This window comes from Carcharodon carcharias, chromosome 15 (assembly GCF_017639515.1).
Source record: "Carcharodon carcharias isolate sCarCar2 chromosome 15, sCarCar2.pri, whole genome shotgun sequence".
Lineage (NCBI taxonomy): Eukaryota > Metazoa > Chordata > Chondrichthyes > Lamniformes > Lamnidae > Carcharodon > Carcharodon carcharias.
This window is the reverse complement of record NC_054481.1, coordinates 28763562-28780665: the sequence shown is the minus strand read 5'-3', so window position 1 is coordinate 28780665 and position 17104 is coordinate 28763562. Positions and strand designations below refer to the sequence as shown.

The following is a 17104-nucleotide window of genomic DNA, read 5'->3' as shown; positions in this document are numbered from 1 at the left end:
ACACTATCATTAGCTGTCCTGTAATGACTTCAGAGTAAACAAGGCCAGCCACCCCATGGATGCCAATAGGATCCAAAGTAAACTGAATATTGGGACTTTGCAATACAAGAACTAATCAGAGGCAGTATAAGTCATGCAATCAATTTATAAAGGGGTTTAATTTTTTAAAATTCAAACAGATGATTCAGCTCAAAACTGAACATGAAAGAAACATGACTGCAGTGCTCAATTACAGTACAAGAAAAAAATGTACAATGAACCTGCTCGAAGTGCACATTTGTACTCACATGTTGAACTGCAAAACTACTTTCCAAATCCATTGCCACGGTTAAATAAAGCTAACTATCTAGAACATTGCACCTATCTGTTTCTTCACCTGACTATTTTACCTTTACCGTTTAGGCACTTCACAGCTTGCTACATCTGGAAAGACAATATTCAAAGACTTCAATTATACAGTAATAACTACGTTTAATGTTGCATCCTCTATTAGACTGATCCACCGATGCTAGTTTACCCTTAGCAGTACCCAATGCACCATCTGTTCGATCCATGACATTACTTAATAGGATGGTTCTGTAAAGAGAACGGATTTAAGATATACAGTAGATCCACGATTTTCAACATTTCTGGCTGAGAGAAAATAACATACAAATACTGGATATGATGGCACAGAAGATCAGCACACAGCTATTTCATCTCTACCACAACAACTTGGATGTATATAGTGTTTTTAATGTAGTAAAACATCCCAAAACACTTCACAGGAGAATCATCAAACAAAATTTGACACTGTGCTATGTAAGGAGACATTTGGACAAAAGCTTGGTCAGAAGTAGGTTTTAAGGCAGATCTTTAGAGAGGTAGAGAGATTTAGGGAGGAAATTTCAGAGCTTAGGGCCTCAGCAGCTGAAGGCATGCCAACCAGTAGAGGAATGATAAAAATCAGAGATGAGCAGGAGACTAAACTGGAGGATACATTGGTGCATTCTAGGAATGGAGGTGGTTAGTGATAGGGAGGTGGAGGCCATCGAGGAATTTGAAACTAAAGTTGAGAAATTTAAAATTGCAGTATTGCTCCACTAAGCAACATCTTAAATAGTCAATGCTTATTCAGTCAATCTTAGCCCAATTTCAGTTGGGGAGCAGACTAAATTCAATATAAATCAACAATATCACTTAGATCATAAATGTAGGGAATGAGAAAATTTGATCTACTGTAGAAATGAAGTTAGGGCACATTGCTAAGGTACAATACATGAGCTGTTCTCTATCTAGCCATGATGCAACAGGCCTGGAATTACCTGATACCAACAAAGGGGGTCAAAATTGAAGCTTATAACTTTATATAATACAACTGTACTTCACTTTTGTAAGTACAAAAATTTATTCAACACAATGCTTCCAAAGAATGCAGTTAGCTTGTAATTCACTTAACATGTATTTTACTGCAGTGAAAACGATGCTTGGTGAACTTTATTCTTCCGCAATTGTTAGTACAGCAGCCGCCTCCTAGAAAAACCAGCATTTTGACATGCATAATTTGCAGCATGCATTTCTTCACTATGACCCAAGAGTTTGCTCCAGAAAGTCAATGATATACTAACAATCCCCACCAATTCCAAGACAAGACGACCACAGATACCCAATCTTCTAAAGGAAAGTCATTAATAACATTGTGAAAATGTATAAATGCTTGATTGATGCATCTGTGCTCACGAGACTGGTTTTCAAAAGGAACCATGAGCTTTACAGGTTAAAAAGCTTTATATAACTATGACAACTTGCACACTAAGTGAAATATGGCATTATTGTAAATTAAGCCACGGTTGCAGGAATAGAGGTACAAATTGAGAATAGGTGAGGTCAAGTCTTAAGTTAGGATGTACTTTTTCACAAAAAAAGTGACTACAACCAGCAATAATAGGGACTGGAGACAACAACTCGAGTTATGCAGGAGAGTGTTAAATCTTATGATGAGGGGATTCTATGAGCTAGATGGGCTAACTAATCTCCCTCATTTTTTGTTTTCGACGTTGGGCATGGAAAAGATTAATTTGTACATCTATCCAAACCCTCTGAACTAGAAAGGAAGTCACATGACAGTGTTGAGAGTAATTAGACTGCAGGAGGTAGAGTGACATGGAGATCAGGGTCAGAAATTGTTTTGTTTAATTGTTCAACATATTGTAACCTCAAATTAAAGATTTTTGCAGTTTATGCTGTAGTCACAAATTCTTGTGTTGCTTGTTCTGGAGTGACCACTATACATTTCAGTGAAGCTGGAAAAAGTTAGATTGAGATCTATGCTAAGATGCAAATTATGTACCAAATTACATTGCTCTTCATTTAACAATTCCCTATTTTCTCACTCCAGTTTTATTCAGGAAAGGAAGAGTTTCTCTTTTCTTTGTATCTTGCCTGCATCCATTCCATGTTAAAGTTGACCACAAATTAAATAAAGTTGCAGAAATGTTTGTTTTCCAGGTATATTCAGATATAGAATATGTTTCATAGAGAATATGTTTGCTGCTGGTCGAAAACTAAACACAACATATCCCAGGTTGACAAGATTCTCTTAATATACTTTTGGGTTATTGATAGCAGCACTGTTAATGCAAGATTACCTACATTAAAAATAAAATGTGTTCAGCTGTGTAGTATGTTGACTGGTATGTAGAAACCATGTGGCCAAGGAATTGCCTGGTTGCGAGTACTCTCTTCTGGTTAGTGTTACTAAGCATGTGCTTAACAGAAACCAATCCAACCAAAGAATCATTCCAGAATGAACATACAAGGCAGCCTTTACATTTCCATACCTAATCTGTAAAAGTTGTACCAACTATTTAGAAATTGTAACTTTAAGTTTCACTAAATCAAAAGTAATTGTAAACATTTATAAATTCAAACTCAAACTAAAGTCTTTATTAAGGTGATGAGCTTGGCCTTTGATAAAAGCAGAGACTGGGTTAGCTGCCAAGATCTACTCAATTCAATCTTCTCCGCCACAGCAAAGGGTGTGCGAAGGAACATAGGAGGAGTAGGCCATTTGGCCCTTCAAGCCTGCTCCACCATTCAATTAGATCATGGCTGATCTGGTTGTGGTCTCAGCTCCACTTTCCTGTCTGCCCCCCATAAACTTTCACTCTCTTGCCTAACAAAGATCTATCTACCTTTTCCTTAAGTAAATTCAAAGGCCCAGTCTCCACTACTTTCTGGGAAAGGGAATTCCACACACCAATGACCCATTTGGGAGAAAAAGTTTCTCCTCATCTCAATCTTAAAAGGGGACCTCGTATTTTTAAACTATGTCCCCTAGTTTGAGTCTCCCCCATAAGAGGAAACATCCACCGGGTATCTACCCTATCAAATGTCCTCAGGGTCTTATATGTTTCAATAAGATCACCTCTCATTCTCCTATGGGTATAGATAGACCTAACCTGTTCAATCTTCCTTCACAACCCTTTCATCCTAGGAATGAGTCCAGTGAACGCTCTCATGAATTGCTTCTAAAGCAGTTATATCTTCTTTTAAATAAGGTGGCCAAAACTGCACAGTACTCCAGATATGGTCTCGCCAAGGCCCTGCACAGCAGTAGTAAAACTTTCCTACTTTTATATTCCATTCCTCTTGCAATATATGCCAACATTCCATTTGCCTTCCTAATCACTTGTTATACCTGCATCATAACTTTGTCATTCATGTAGCAGGACATCTAGATCCCTCTGGAGCACCAAGTTCTGCAACCTTTCTCCATTTAAATAGTATTCCGGTTTTCTATTCTTCCTGTCAAAGTGAACAAGTTCACAGTTACTCACCTTGTACTCCATCTGCTAATTTTTTGCCCACTCACCTAATGTGTCTATATCTCTTTGCAGACTCTCTACCTCTTTGCAGACTCTCTACCTCCTCTTGACAACTTACTTTTCTACCTATCTCGGCGTCATCGGCAAATTTAGCTACCATACATTCGCTTCCTTCAAAGTCAATGATATAGATTGTAAGTAGTTGAGGACCCAGCACTGATTTCTGTGGCACTCCACTAGTTACAGTGTGCCAATCTAAGAAAGACATGTTTATCCCGAATCTCTGTTTCCTGTTAGCCAATCAATCCTTTATTTATGCTAATATGTTACCCTCTACACCATGTACTATTGTCTTGTATGAAGGCCACAACATATATTGAAACCTCCAAATGCAGCAATAAACAATTTGTAGAGGCTGGTGTAAATTTCTGGCTGTGCATCATCCATATCCATTACCTCTAGACCTGACAATTCCAACACACACCTGGCTAGTCTCACAACTTTCACACTCCATTAAGTTAAATAATCATCAGCCCCACAACCCTTTGAGATATCTGCGCTCATCTAATTCAAGAATCTAGCACATCCCTGATTTTAATCCCTCCACCATTGGTCTTTATCTGCCGAGGCCTTAACTCTGGAATTCCCTCCCTTAACTTCTTTGCCTTGCTTTCCTTCTTTTGAGATGCTCCTTAAAACTTACTTCTGACCAAAGCTTTGGTCATCGTCCCTAACAACTTCTTACATGGGCTCTGTGTCAAGGTTTTTTGATAGCTCCCCTGTGAAGTGTCTTTATTATGTTAAAGTTGCTACAATAACGCAAGTAGTTGTTTTTGTGGTTCTTGTAAGTATTACAACACAAGACATATCAGGAAAAATAGCGAAGAGCAAAATTCTACATAAAATTGATCTGGATTTTCACGATGGTATGACAAAACTGTCACAGCACACACTGACTATAAACACAATTTTAAAAAAAATCAAAATGTAACTTTACATCACCTTAGACAAGCTTATACAGAACGGATCCCACTTGAGTGACGGCTATGGGATTATTCTCCCTTTCACTTGAGTATAATCAGTAGTTTCAGAGAGTCTGACACTCAGCCCTAAAAAAAACTTCTCTAAATAGTACTATTTCTGGTACCTAACCATATTTTCAACTGACAATGGTGCAAGAAGGCAGGACAATAAATGCTGCCCTCGCCAGCAATGCCCACATCCTGAAAATAAATAAGAAGAAAAAACAAAAAGGTAATTTGATGAAAGTAAACAAGGCTTCTGCCCTAAGCTCAATTTTTTTTTATAAAATGCAGAAATAAAATATTTCCAAAATTAAGTCTGTGCTTTAATGAACATTTTTTTTTATTCATTCAAGGGATGTGGACTGCGTTGGCTAGGCCAGCATTTATTACCCAACCCTAATTGCACTTGAGATGGTGGTGGTGAGCTGCCTTCTTGAACCACTGCAGTCCCTGTTGTGCAGGTACAGCCACTGTGCTGTCAGGGAAAGAGTTCCAGAATTTTGGCCCATCGGCAGTGAAGGAATGGTAATATTTTTCCAAGTCAGGGTTGGAGGGGAACATCAGGTGGTGGTGTTCCCATGTATTTGCAGCCCTTGCCCTTTTAGATGGTAGTGGTCATGGGTTTGGAAGGTGCTGTCTAAGGGAGCTTGGTGTGTTGCTGCAGTGCATCTTGTAGATGGTACACGTTGCTGCCACTGTGCGTCTGTGGTGGAGGGACTAAATGTTTGTGGAAGGGATGCCAATCAAGTGGTCCGATTTGTCCTGGACTGTGTCAAGCTTCAAGTGTTGTTGGAGCTACACTCATCGAGGCAAGCAGAGAGTATTCCATCACACTCCTGACTTGTGCCTTGCAGATTGTGGACAGGCTTTGGGGAGTCAGGAGGTGAGTTACACACCGCAGGATTCCTAGCCTCTGACCTGCTCTTGAAGCCACAGTATTTATATGGCTAGTCCAGTTCAGTTTCTGGTCAATGGTAACCCCCAGGATGTTGATAATAGGGGAATTCAGCGATGGTAATGCCAATGAACATCAACGGGCAATGGTTGGATTCTCTCTGGTTGGAGGTGGTCATTGCCTGGCATTTGTGTAGCACAAATGTTACTTGCCACTTGTCAGCCCAAGCCTGGATATTGTCCAGATCTTGCTGCATTTGGACATGCACTACTTTTGTATCTGAAGAATCGCGAATGTTGCTGAACATCGTGCAATTATTGGTGAACATCTCCACCTTGTGATGGCAGGAAGGTCATTGATGAAGCAGCTGAAGACGGTTGGGCTGAGAACACTACCCTGAGGATCTCCTGCGGGGTCCTGGAGCTGAGATGACTGACCTCCAACAACTACAACTATCTTCCTTTGTGCTAGGCATGTCTCCAACCAGCGGAGAGTTTTCCCCCTGATTTGCACTGACTCCAGTTTTGCTGGGGCAAAACTCCTTGATGTCAAGGGCAGTCACTCTCACCTCACCTCTGGAGTTCAGCTCTTCTGTCCATGTTTGAACCAAGGCTGTAATGAGGTCAGCTGAGTAGCCCTGGTGGAACCCAAACTGAGCGTCAGTGAACAGGTTATTGCTAAGCAAGTGCTGCTTGACAGCACTGTTGATGACCCCTTCCATCACTTTACTGATGATCGAGAGTAGACTGGTGGAGAGGTAATTGGCCGGGTTGGATTTGTCCTGCTTTGTGTATACAGGACATACCTGGGCTATTTTCCACATTGCTGGGTAGATGTCAGTATTGTAGCTTGTTAAATATATTGTCTAACATTTAATCCAGAATTTCATTTTTCCCAACATTTACTGACTGATTCAATTTCAGTCAGATCACAATGCAGTATATACCAAAATGCACTATAATAAAAGGGACTAAGCAACAATTGCAAACTATTAGCAATTTAAGGAATTTTCAAAGGCGAGAGAGAGTTTCCAAGAAATCAACAGGTACCAAAACCCAGGCCAGACAATACTTTTATTCACATTGAAACTTCCTTCGTGATTGTTCCCACCCTTGAAAGAAGTAGGACTGACACCAAAATATCAGCGCCAACCTCATTCAACACTACAACTTGCATTTATATAACACCTTTAATATAGTACTATGTATAATAAAAAAAACACTTTAAATAAGTATGTCTGATCATAAAGTAACCACAGTAGTTCTGATATAGTTACCTCATAATTCTATTTTATTGGCACTAAGTTCTCACCTCCCTATATAATTTTTGCTGCTTAAATCAAGTTACTGGATAATTCTAATTATTTTCTCACAATAAACATCAGAATTATCAGTATACTATTTATATTAATCTATTCAAAATGATAGTTATTTGTATGTGTGTGCTGTATTTTTAAACAGACTTCGATGGGCTTGCCAATATTAATGGTTTTCCAAGATATCAGAGTTGAGAGCTTCAATCTTCCATGTACAGTGATGGAAATCACCATTGTACTGTAAATTAAGATAAAATCATACTATGATTCCATTTTAACATCTGTTGCAAATTCAATTCCATCTCTAGGGATCATAGTAACGTATGTGTCAAATTGCTACACAACATGAACTGCTACAAGTATTTAACATTGCGTGGCTGGTTTTGATAATCACATTTCTGGGGTCATTTGCATTCCTGAAACTTTCCGATAATATTATCCCAAAGTAGAAGTCATTACCACTGTGCTCTCCCACTCTCCAGCTTCATTCTCCCTGAAAAAGCTCAAATACCCTCAGTGCTTCTCTTGGCATTCTCTAAAGGGCCCACTAAGATGTTCTTTACTACTTATCACCAGCAACCCCATCTGGTTGACTTCCCAAGTGAGTTCACTGGGGCATAAACTCGCCAACCTTCATTCCCTCCCTCTTACCATGCCTACCATTATTCCTCTTGGACTCTGGCAGTGTATCACTGTCCCACTCCATAATTCCCTCCAGAATCTCCACTCATCCAAATGACAAGACCCTGTCCATTCACCGCAATATGAATGACTGCACCGACATCTTAGTTTTGTCTGAAACTTGGCTTATATCTGGTGACACCTTTGTGAAACTGTCCCTCCTGGCCTTAACTTTCACCACCTGATATAACCAAGCTTCCTCTGTAATGGTGTGGCCTTTATCGCAGTCACACCTTGGTCCCTCTCCCACCCCTCTGGACATTCAACTTTGAACACCTCACCTTGGTCTACTCATCTTGCCTCTCTGTTAAATCCTTGTTCTCTGTTGCCCCATTCCAAATTTCTCATTCAGGCACCACCACTTGGCCTCACCCCAGCACTGGTTCGAACTAGGGTTGCCAATGCTCCAGGGCTTTGATGCAAGTTTTGGCCTGGAGTCTCCAGGAATTGAAAATCAATCTCCAGGACACTTCAGTGTGCGACCCTGAAGAAAAATCATTGGGACATTAAAATATGATTTTGTCATTTTCTTTGAACATTTCTCTTTACCAGACATAAAAATTAAAAGTGGAAAACAAATGGCTGTTGGATTGACAGTCAAGCATCATCCAATTGGGTAATGAGTCTTTTTGCTTTCCAATTGACATAGGAAGGCAGTATGTCACAAGGATGACCGTGTGTTGGCTGACTAAGAGTTGGAGCCAAGTCAGGTGATGAAACCTCCAGAAATACATCTAATGGCAACCCTAATTCCAGCCCCGTCCCAGGGTTGAACTGACTCAGACTGCTCGCAACCACTATTTGACCCTCTGCAGCATTACAAACCCTGCATCCACTCACCACAAAGCCCTACTTCCACAACTTAACATTGCCTGCCTGTACCTCAGCCCAGCTGCTGCTCGAACTCTTATCCATGCCTTTGTTATCTCTAGATTCGACTATTCAAATGCTCGACTGGCCAGCCACCCATCCTGAACAAACTTCAAATGAAACAATACTGCCACTTGTATCCCAACTCTCTGATTTATGGCGACTACATATAACAAGTTCCGGGTTTATTGCATAGGATTTCATGATTTTTACTGATGCTTTGGGGATTGTGACTATGATTGTGCAAACAAAACCCTGTCATTAGTACATGGATGTGTGTGTAAATAAAAGTGAAGGTGCTTGGCTGCTTCCCATGCAAGAAGGTAGAAAAAGTGCCAACTTAGCCAAAACTTGCATCAACTCCCTTTAAAAGGGTTGTTTCTTAGAAGATTAAGTATGAATGAATTATTCCTACGAAATTCGAGGGGTATTTGGAATAGATCATTCTCTCCCTGCCCAGCAACACAAGCTATTGAATGGGAGATGATGCCTTGTTTGTGTGTGGATACACATATCAGGTCAATCGATCCATGTGCATGGTGTGACAATGCCGTCTTCAGAATTAACCAACTGAAAGCCACAATGTAGCAGTGGAACTACACATACCATGTCTACAAACACCTCTGAACTCAACCTAACGCGCATACTGCAGCGTCAATTGCTTACTTCCAGCCCCTCACGTCCCAACTGGTGCACAGGTATTTGGAAGCCTGCACTGCATATGTCATTGCTCTTTACCAGTCACTGCGTGAAAATCCAAAACCTAACATCCTCCTGACCAAAGCCTAGTTCAAAATTATATTTACAAATAATATAAGGTGTGTCTAGCAAATGAAGGCAGATGGATTTTAAAATCCATGCTGTATGAGTCAACAAGCAGACTGCAGCAAGGGGCCTAAACCAGAGGCTAATTCTCATGTGTTTGGGGCTGCCCTGTTCCTAACTCCCCTCAAACACAACACTCCTACAACAAGCAGTTCTCCCACTAGCTCTTCCTCTGAACATGCAGAAATGCTGTAACCGAATTGATTTCACAAAAGTACAGAACAGAGGATTCACGCTCAAAAACAACATACACGTATGACTATAAGACAGCGATCGGGGATATTATAAATCTAAAAACCGCATAAAGACAAGAACAGAATTAAGCTGCCCAAGACAGGTAAACTTCATACGAATGGCATTGGAAGATCAAGCAAAAATTTCTACCATGAGATGTAATATTAACTTCTGAACTAAGTTATAATTTGGAAAAAAGATACAAGTACCTAGCATCATTACAAAGTACTGAGTAAAACATGATGAAGCCTTGCCTCAATTTTATCAATCTGGTTGAGGGTAATGCAGATACTACAGACCAAAGGCAACGATTCATCCATTTGTTTTTACAGTTAAAACTGGAAACAGCTCTCCTGATTAGCTTCTGTGGGAATAAGACACCTGGTTTAATCTAACTAGACCAGACAGATGTTCCCTTTGGGTCAACTGTTTAACTCTTCTTGGCCTCAGGGCACCTTGGCTGAGCATTAACAGTCATGAGAGGGCTTGCTGCTCTCTGTCCCCTCAGTTCCACAATAACCCCACCGCTCTGTTCCCTGGGCCTGTGTTCTACTCCCCACCCCACCCCCATTCTTAACCAATCTGATAATTTGGAGTAAGAACAAAAAATGCTGGAAATACTCAGCAGGTCAAGCAGCATCTGTGCAGGTCCCTGAAATGTTAACTTTGTTTCTCATCACAGATACTGCATGACCTGCTGAGTATTTCCAGCATTTTTTGTTTTTATTTCAGATTTCCAGCATCTGCAGTATTTTGCTTTAGTCTGATAATCTGGGTTTCCTCCAGGTACTCCGAATGCAATCCCAGTGAGAAATTGCTACCTCCCCAGTTCAGACCTTGCCTCCCATTACTTTGCCCCCTATTCATCCCAATCCCCACTTACTCGACAGGTTCAAATTTGTCAGATTTCAAAGAATTTGTTAATCTAAGCAGTCACCAACATCTGTAAAGCAAGGATATTACTGCTACTGAATGTCATAAACATGGCTGCCCATTCACCGGCAGAAGCAAAAACTAATTTTTCACAATTTATTACTCTTTCAGTATGCTTTCGTGCAGCCAGGGAAAAGGACAGAATGAAGGTCCAGCCAAGTACCATAAACCAGCTTTGCCCAAATATGAAGACTCTGGATTCGAACCCCACTTGTGCAAGTTAACCAAGTTAATATTTTGGTGCAGTACTGAGAGTGTGTTCAAAGGTACCAACTTTTGTATGAGACATTAAACCAAAGCCCAATCAACCTAATCAGACAGGCTAGCTGGACAAAGATGATGTCGGTGAGCTACTCAAAAGTTCTCCTAGTGCTCTGGACCAATATTTCTCCTTCAACCAACATCATCAAAAACTTGTGATTCATTGCATTGTTTTGGTAGATCTTTCTGTAGGCAGACTGACTGCCAAAACAACTGCGACTGCACTTCAAAAGCAATTCATTGGCCATAAATCACCCAGGAGACATGAATGATGATATATAAAAGTTCTGCCTCCACACTTCATTATGATCAACTCCATCTCCTTTGCTACCTTTCGTGCTTCCCCAATTCTGCCCTTATATTAGCCAAATTACAATGGGCCACCTTATCTTGTCAGGACCACAAGTCTTTCTTCCACCTGGTAGATTCACCTCCATCTGTTCCACACACTATTTCACTCTATCCTTCATATGATGCAACAACGAGCTAACTACCTCTTCCCTTTCCCAGTCTCCAACATGCTGTCAGCCATTTTGCTTTTTGTTTAAAATGAGATACAAATTGGCAAATCAGTAAAAGACTATCTATGAGGAGGATACAGGTACAGTGAAACACATTGAAGATAGGAGATGGGCAAATGAGGCTTACAGTAAAGAGGACGAGCCACAGAGAATGTGCGTGTGTGTGTGAGTGAGAGGAAAGATACATGCAAGTAAGCAAGAGACCAGGTTCCCTAGCTCAAAACAAGTGGTGAAAGGACCTAACACTCTTTAATAATGGCTGAAAATGCACAGTATGTCCATGTCTCAAAACAGCGCATCCCTGAAAATTATGCTTGGCCCAAATTCCCAACCCACAGCTTGGACTCTTGTCTTTCCAAAGCAGAGAGAACATAGCAAGATCTGGGCAGGAGGGAGGCTGTTCCGAAGAAGCACAGAAGAATATGCTTCACCCAAATACTAAAGCCTTTAGTTTTGAATTCACAAACATTTTGGGGCAGGTAACGGCTGTATAATTAGATAGTAAATATGGAATCATACAACATTATCAATATTAAATGTTAAAGGGACTTACTTTCGTCATAGCCCCAGCTTGCTGTGTGTTTAGACCCGTGTGTGCACCCATCTGTGCCGATCCCTGGGCTAATGTCTCTGCTAACACACTGCCAGAGTTGCTTAGGCCAGAGTTTGAATACTGCATGCCCCCTCGACCCCTGCCAGCAGCCCCCAGTGATCCATTCAGCACCTGTCCCTGTCCTTGCTGCGACTGCTGCATTAGACCTTGGCTGTTGCTGCTGTTCAATAGAGCTTGATGCGTATGACTCAGATTGGTATTGATGCCCATTCCTCCTGGCCCAGTCTGAGCAGCTGGGCTGCTGTTGGCAGCATTATGAAGTTTCTGCTCTCCATGTTTTTGTGCTTGTGTGTTCAGTGCTTGAGAGCCAGGGGTCGAAGAACTTGAACCACTAGCAGCCATCCCCAGACTGGAAGGTGAAGTGAGCCCTTGATTGTGAGGGCTTTTGCCCATGTTGCTTATATTGGAGCTGTTCTGCTGGCCCTGGCTAGGACTGTCCATTGATCTACCTGGGTTGTTGCTGGAATTCACATTGCCCAGTCCTCCAGTGAGATTGGAGCCACTGCCAGCCCGCAATAGCTCCGAGAGCTGCTTATGTTTAGAAGCGGCGTCTTGACCAATGCCGCTATTCAACTGGCTCAGTTCGCCACCATTGGGCAGTCCTAAAGGGTCGGATGATCTGATCAACTCGTCGGGTAAATCATTTTCTAAATCAAATGGCGATCCAAAATCTAAAAAATAAAAATTATCCACTCTTAGTATTTGATTATTAAAAGTGCACTTTGTACATATTGCATACATTTTGTATTAAAGGTAATTTCTGCACCCAAAAATAAACACATCATTGACGCACAATTTAATATAATATATCTTTTAAAAACTCAGAAGCGATACCTTGCCAAGTACTTAACACTAGCATACACCCACCCAAACCAATTCCAAAAGATAATTTTCATTAATGAACTTCCAGTTATATTAAGATTTGTGCAGTGAGCAAAGGTCTCTGCTACTATCCTCTTCCAATTGGAGTTTCTAAAAGTCATTTTTTTTAAAGAAAAATGATCATAAACAAAAACCAAATGCGTTTTCACCTTTGCACAACAGCTCGATGTCACTCATCCCAACAATGACATATTAAGTACTGGCTTCACATTAAATCAACTGTGCAACAAGCCAACTGCTGTTGGAGTCTGTTTTAGGGAGAAAACTCTATGTCACCAAATCATCAGTGCAACTTACCCAAACCCTGCAACCATGTGTATCCTTGTTGTTATAATTGTAAGCATTTCTGAAATGCATAACCATGTGTTTCAAACATGTTTCAAGTCAAAACGTTTTCTGTGATTTTTTTCCAAACGTACTTTGTAACAGTTTCGCAAACCATAATACAACTATTCTGACACTGGACATTGTTAAACACACTTCATACAACAACAGTGGGTGCAGTTCCAGCAAAGGTAAACGGTCAGGAAATAATACCATATACAGTCAAGTTAAATCTTGGTTTCACAGTGGTTGCATAAACCTTATTAGAAATCAGTTTTTTACAGTACAACCAATACAGCTGAATATGTGAACATACAAATTATCTACATTTCTTCAATGTGTGCTGCATCATATAAAGCAACAGCATAATCTGCCAGTTCAAGCTTCAGAGGCAGAATGCTTTAAAGTATCCATCAGCACAGTACATGTCCACAATTGTATTACCACGAATTGTCATAACATGGAAGCTAAGTTTAAATGTTCATTTACTCACATATATTAAAGATGTAAAAGAGTAAATAAACTTCCAAAGCTACCCTTGGAAAATGTTTCATTTTGTTTTAATTTCCACACTACAAATATTTAACATCGCCTTTGTAGAATTAACAGTCTAACACACTACGTTAAAATCTTACCCACAAGCTCAATTCTGTATAATTATTATTGTCGTCCCTATAATAGTCCTGTGCCAGTTTGGATACTCATCATTAGCCTAAAATTATATACAACGGGAAATGCATACATTATGGTTCGACATTACGATATATTGCATGTCCAATTGCCATTTTAGTTTGTTTTGTCCCATTAAATAGTTGACTGACGACAACTGTAATTATTGTTACTCGAAAATGTCGACAGTTCTATCGATTACTCGGCTCGTCAGAGTCCCCAGGACAATAACTGGGAGGTGTCGTTTTGCCACTAGACAGTATAGAATTAAATGTAAAACCTCCAGCTTCCGCCAACTAGGACTGGCCACAATGCAGTCCGCCGCTACAAGTTTCTATTTACAAAATAATGAGCAGAATACGAAGGATTGCTACTTCCGACACAATGCACGTTTTACACATACCATCAGATGCATCTTTTGCATCGGATGCATCAAGCACTACAACCTTAGATGCAATACTTTTTACGCAAAGCAATTTAACAAGTTCTACTTCACTTGTCACAAAACTGTTTAAAGTAGTAGTTTAAATATCTACAGATTTTAAAAATATATACGATATTCTGTTTCATTACATATTTCATTAGTTTTAACGAAATGCTTTGACATTACGAAAAGCACCAAAGGTATAATTCCTCCACTATAAATACTCGAGCTGAAATATGAGTGCAAGACGAACTTCAATTTAATCGCACCGAAACGATGGACAAGTTTTATTAGTATTTTGCTTGTGTTAAAATGATTGAGTAAATGTATCAATTACTGAACTTGAATTTTGTGAAATGTGACAGGTAAATGCTAAATCACTTTAATGATCAATAATTTATTTGCTCGCATGTAATCCACAATTCTTTTTCTTCCTCGTCTTTAAATGTGCAATACCTAAAATATATATTACGACCTTAAACACGTTTTTGGGTCATTCCCCCTCCAAACCTTCCCAATTATACAATGGTACTGCAAAGACAGCTAGCTTTATTTGGGGGGGGGGGGGGGGGGGGGCGCGGGGAGATGGAGAGAAGGAAGGGGCAAAACAAATCCTGCCATGTTCCCCCTCAGTAAATTCTGCAGCAACCCATCTCACAACCAGCCATTCCTTAAGGTTTTTGACAAGATCCTTAATTTCAAAACACACACACAACATGCATGCTGTCCTTGGTGAACATCTGCAATCCAGAAAGAGGGGTGTTGGAAGGCTACGCAACTACCTACACTCCCAATCCCTCCCCGGTTGTCCCAGGCGATATCTCCTCCTTACCTGTACTGTCACTGGCGGAGAGCGCCGGCGAGTTGAGTTTGGGCCGCTTGGCAGACGGCGGTCCATCCAGCAGGTTCTCGGCCATTTTATTTTCTGTATATATTATATATATGTATGGTTCCCCCCTCCCTTTTTTCGCGTTTCATATAATGAACATGGAAAGGTGAGGGGGGGAGGGATAGAGACGGACGCAGCGGCAACTCTGGCAGGCCCCGGGGCCTGAGACTAGCACCGAGAGCCCGCTCCTCCTTAGCCACAGCGCCATTCCCCCACCGCGACACCCCGCATCGCCATTCCACACTCCCCCCTCACACAGGGGAAAAAAATAAAAATTCTTCCGACCCCTTTTTTCCCTATATGTAAAAAAAAACATAAATTGGAACCTGTCAGTCAGGCCGCATTTTCGTATGTCGGGCCGGGGCCAGGCCGGGGACTGACGCCGGGCCGCTGCCGACTGAGGCGATGAAAACAATACTTCACCCAGACACTCGGTACAGCGGAGCGAAGGGGATACGGATTTTTAAACCCCCCCCCTCTCCTCCTCCCCCTCCCGGTCCCCCTTCTCTTATCGCTTTCCCTCCGCTTAAAGGCGTCCGGACCAGAGCTAATTTGACGGCCCGGTGGATTTTGGAACCGAATGTGGGCTTTGAGGGGTCCTCAAGACAACGAGCGCAGCTCCCAACACCGTTCAATTCCTCCGAAATTTCGGATGAAATTTTCCACCAAAATGGCGGCTGTTGATCTTAAAGTTTTTTTTCCTCCTGACGTTCCGTCCACCGAGAGGGGGAGGGGGAGGGGAGGCAGGGAGGAGGAGGCGGGGCCACACGCACGGAGATTGCCGAAGCTACCTCGGCGACTGGTCGGAAACGCCCGAACTACGCTTCGGGATGAAGCTGACTTCTCCGCGTGATCCAAGCGCCGCTTGCTGATTGGCCGGCTATGCAAGTAATGATGGCGCAGGCAGCCGTGCATTACGTCATGATGAAAGCTGCTGATGCATTGTGGGGTTACTATCAAACACCCATGCGCGCCTGCTTGCCTGCTTTGGAACTGTGAATGAGTTGTAATATTGGAAGTATTCATTGTCATGTATTATTAAACGTGCAAAATGATTTCACGATCATTTCTGATGCAAATAACATAAACGCAGTTAAATCATTCGAGCCACTGACTTAAACCCTTTTTGTGTTGACCATATAGAATGTAATACCCCCCCAAGCAGTTCTCAAAATAGCTATTTGCAGAAATAGTTTCTAAATAAAGTGGGCGTGAAAAGGTTTATTTAAATTTAAAGATAAATGATCCATGTCACACTTCAGTTTTCAAATAATGCCCTAAGATCCAGAGTTAGTTACGCAAGCTTGAGCGTGTCCTCGGAGGGAGATTCTGACATATAATCACACAGTGAGATTGCGTAACAGCTCGGACATCTTTTGACTGCTCTAGTTTGGAAGATGTACAATACCATGCAGCACTCATCTCCATACGATTAGGAGGTCAGTCTTCTGCAACTCTTGCATGTTCTGGAGTTGAAGAGATTGTTTGTACCATTTATTTTTTTCCCCCTTAGGTACTGAACATTGCTTCGATGGAGTAATTATTTAAAAACTTGCATTTATACGCTACCTTCAACGTAGAAAAAGGTCTCAAGGCCCTTTACAGAAGCATTACCAAACAAAATATGGCACTGACACATAGAAGGAGATATCAGGGCACATTAACAAAAGCTTGGTTAAAGATTTTAAAAGCTTCTTAGAGAAGGGAAGAGGTAGCGACGTAAAGAGGTTTAGGGAGGGAATTTCAGTTGGTCCTTCGGCAGCTGAAGGCGGAATGATTGAAATCAGGGATGCTCAAGTGGCCACAACTAGAGGAGCACCTCTTAGAATCCTAAATTTTCAAGTGGATTCAAGATTACTGATAAACCCACTGTCTTGGATTACTTCCCTCTCCAATATTTTACGAGTTACAGCTAGGTTTGGAAGCAAAAAGAAATA

At 41.2% G+C, this 17104-nt stretch overlaps 1 protein-coding gene across 5 annotated transcripts in view; it reads right to left on the bottom strand.

Annotated features, from left to right (window-relative positions):
- Positions 1-15474, bottom strand: part of LOC121288695 (CREB-binding protein-like) — a 162456-nt gene extending 146982 nt beyond the window's left edge. For 4 of the 5 annotated variants that reach the window (XM_041207434.1, XM_041207436.1, XM_041207435.1 and 1 more), the window contains exons 1-2: positions 15111-15474; positions 11920-12650 (exon numbers count right to left, since the gene is read on the bottom strand). In XM_041207434.1, the coding sequence (XP_041063368.1) occupies positions 11920-12650; positions 15111-15195 (816 nt within the window). In that variant the 5' untranslated portion in view covers positions 15196-15474. Of the gene's footprint in view, positions 1-8003; positions 8165-11919; positions 12651-15110 lie in introns of those variants that run through there. The other variant, XM_041207438.1, reaches the window with a different exon arrangement.
- Positions 15475-17104: the final 1630 nt, after the last annotated feature.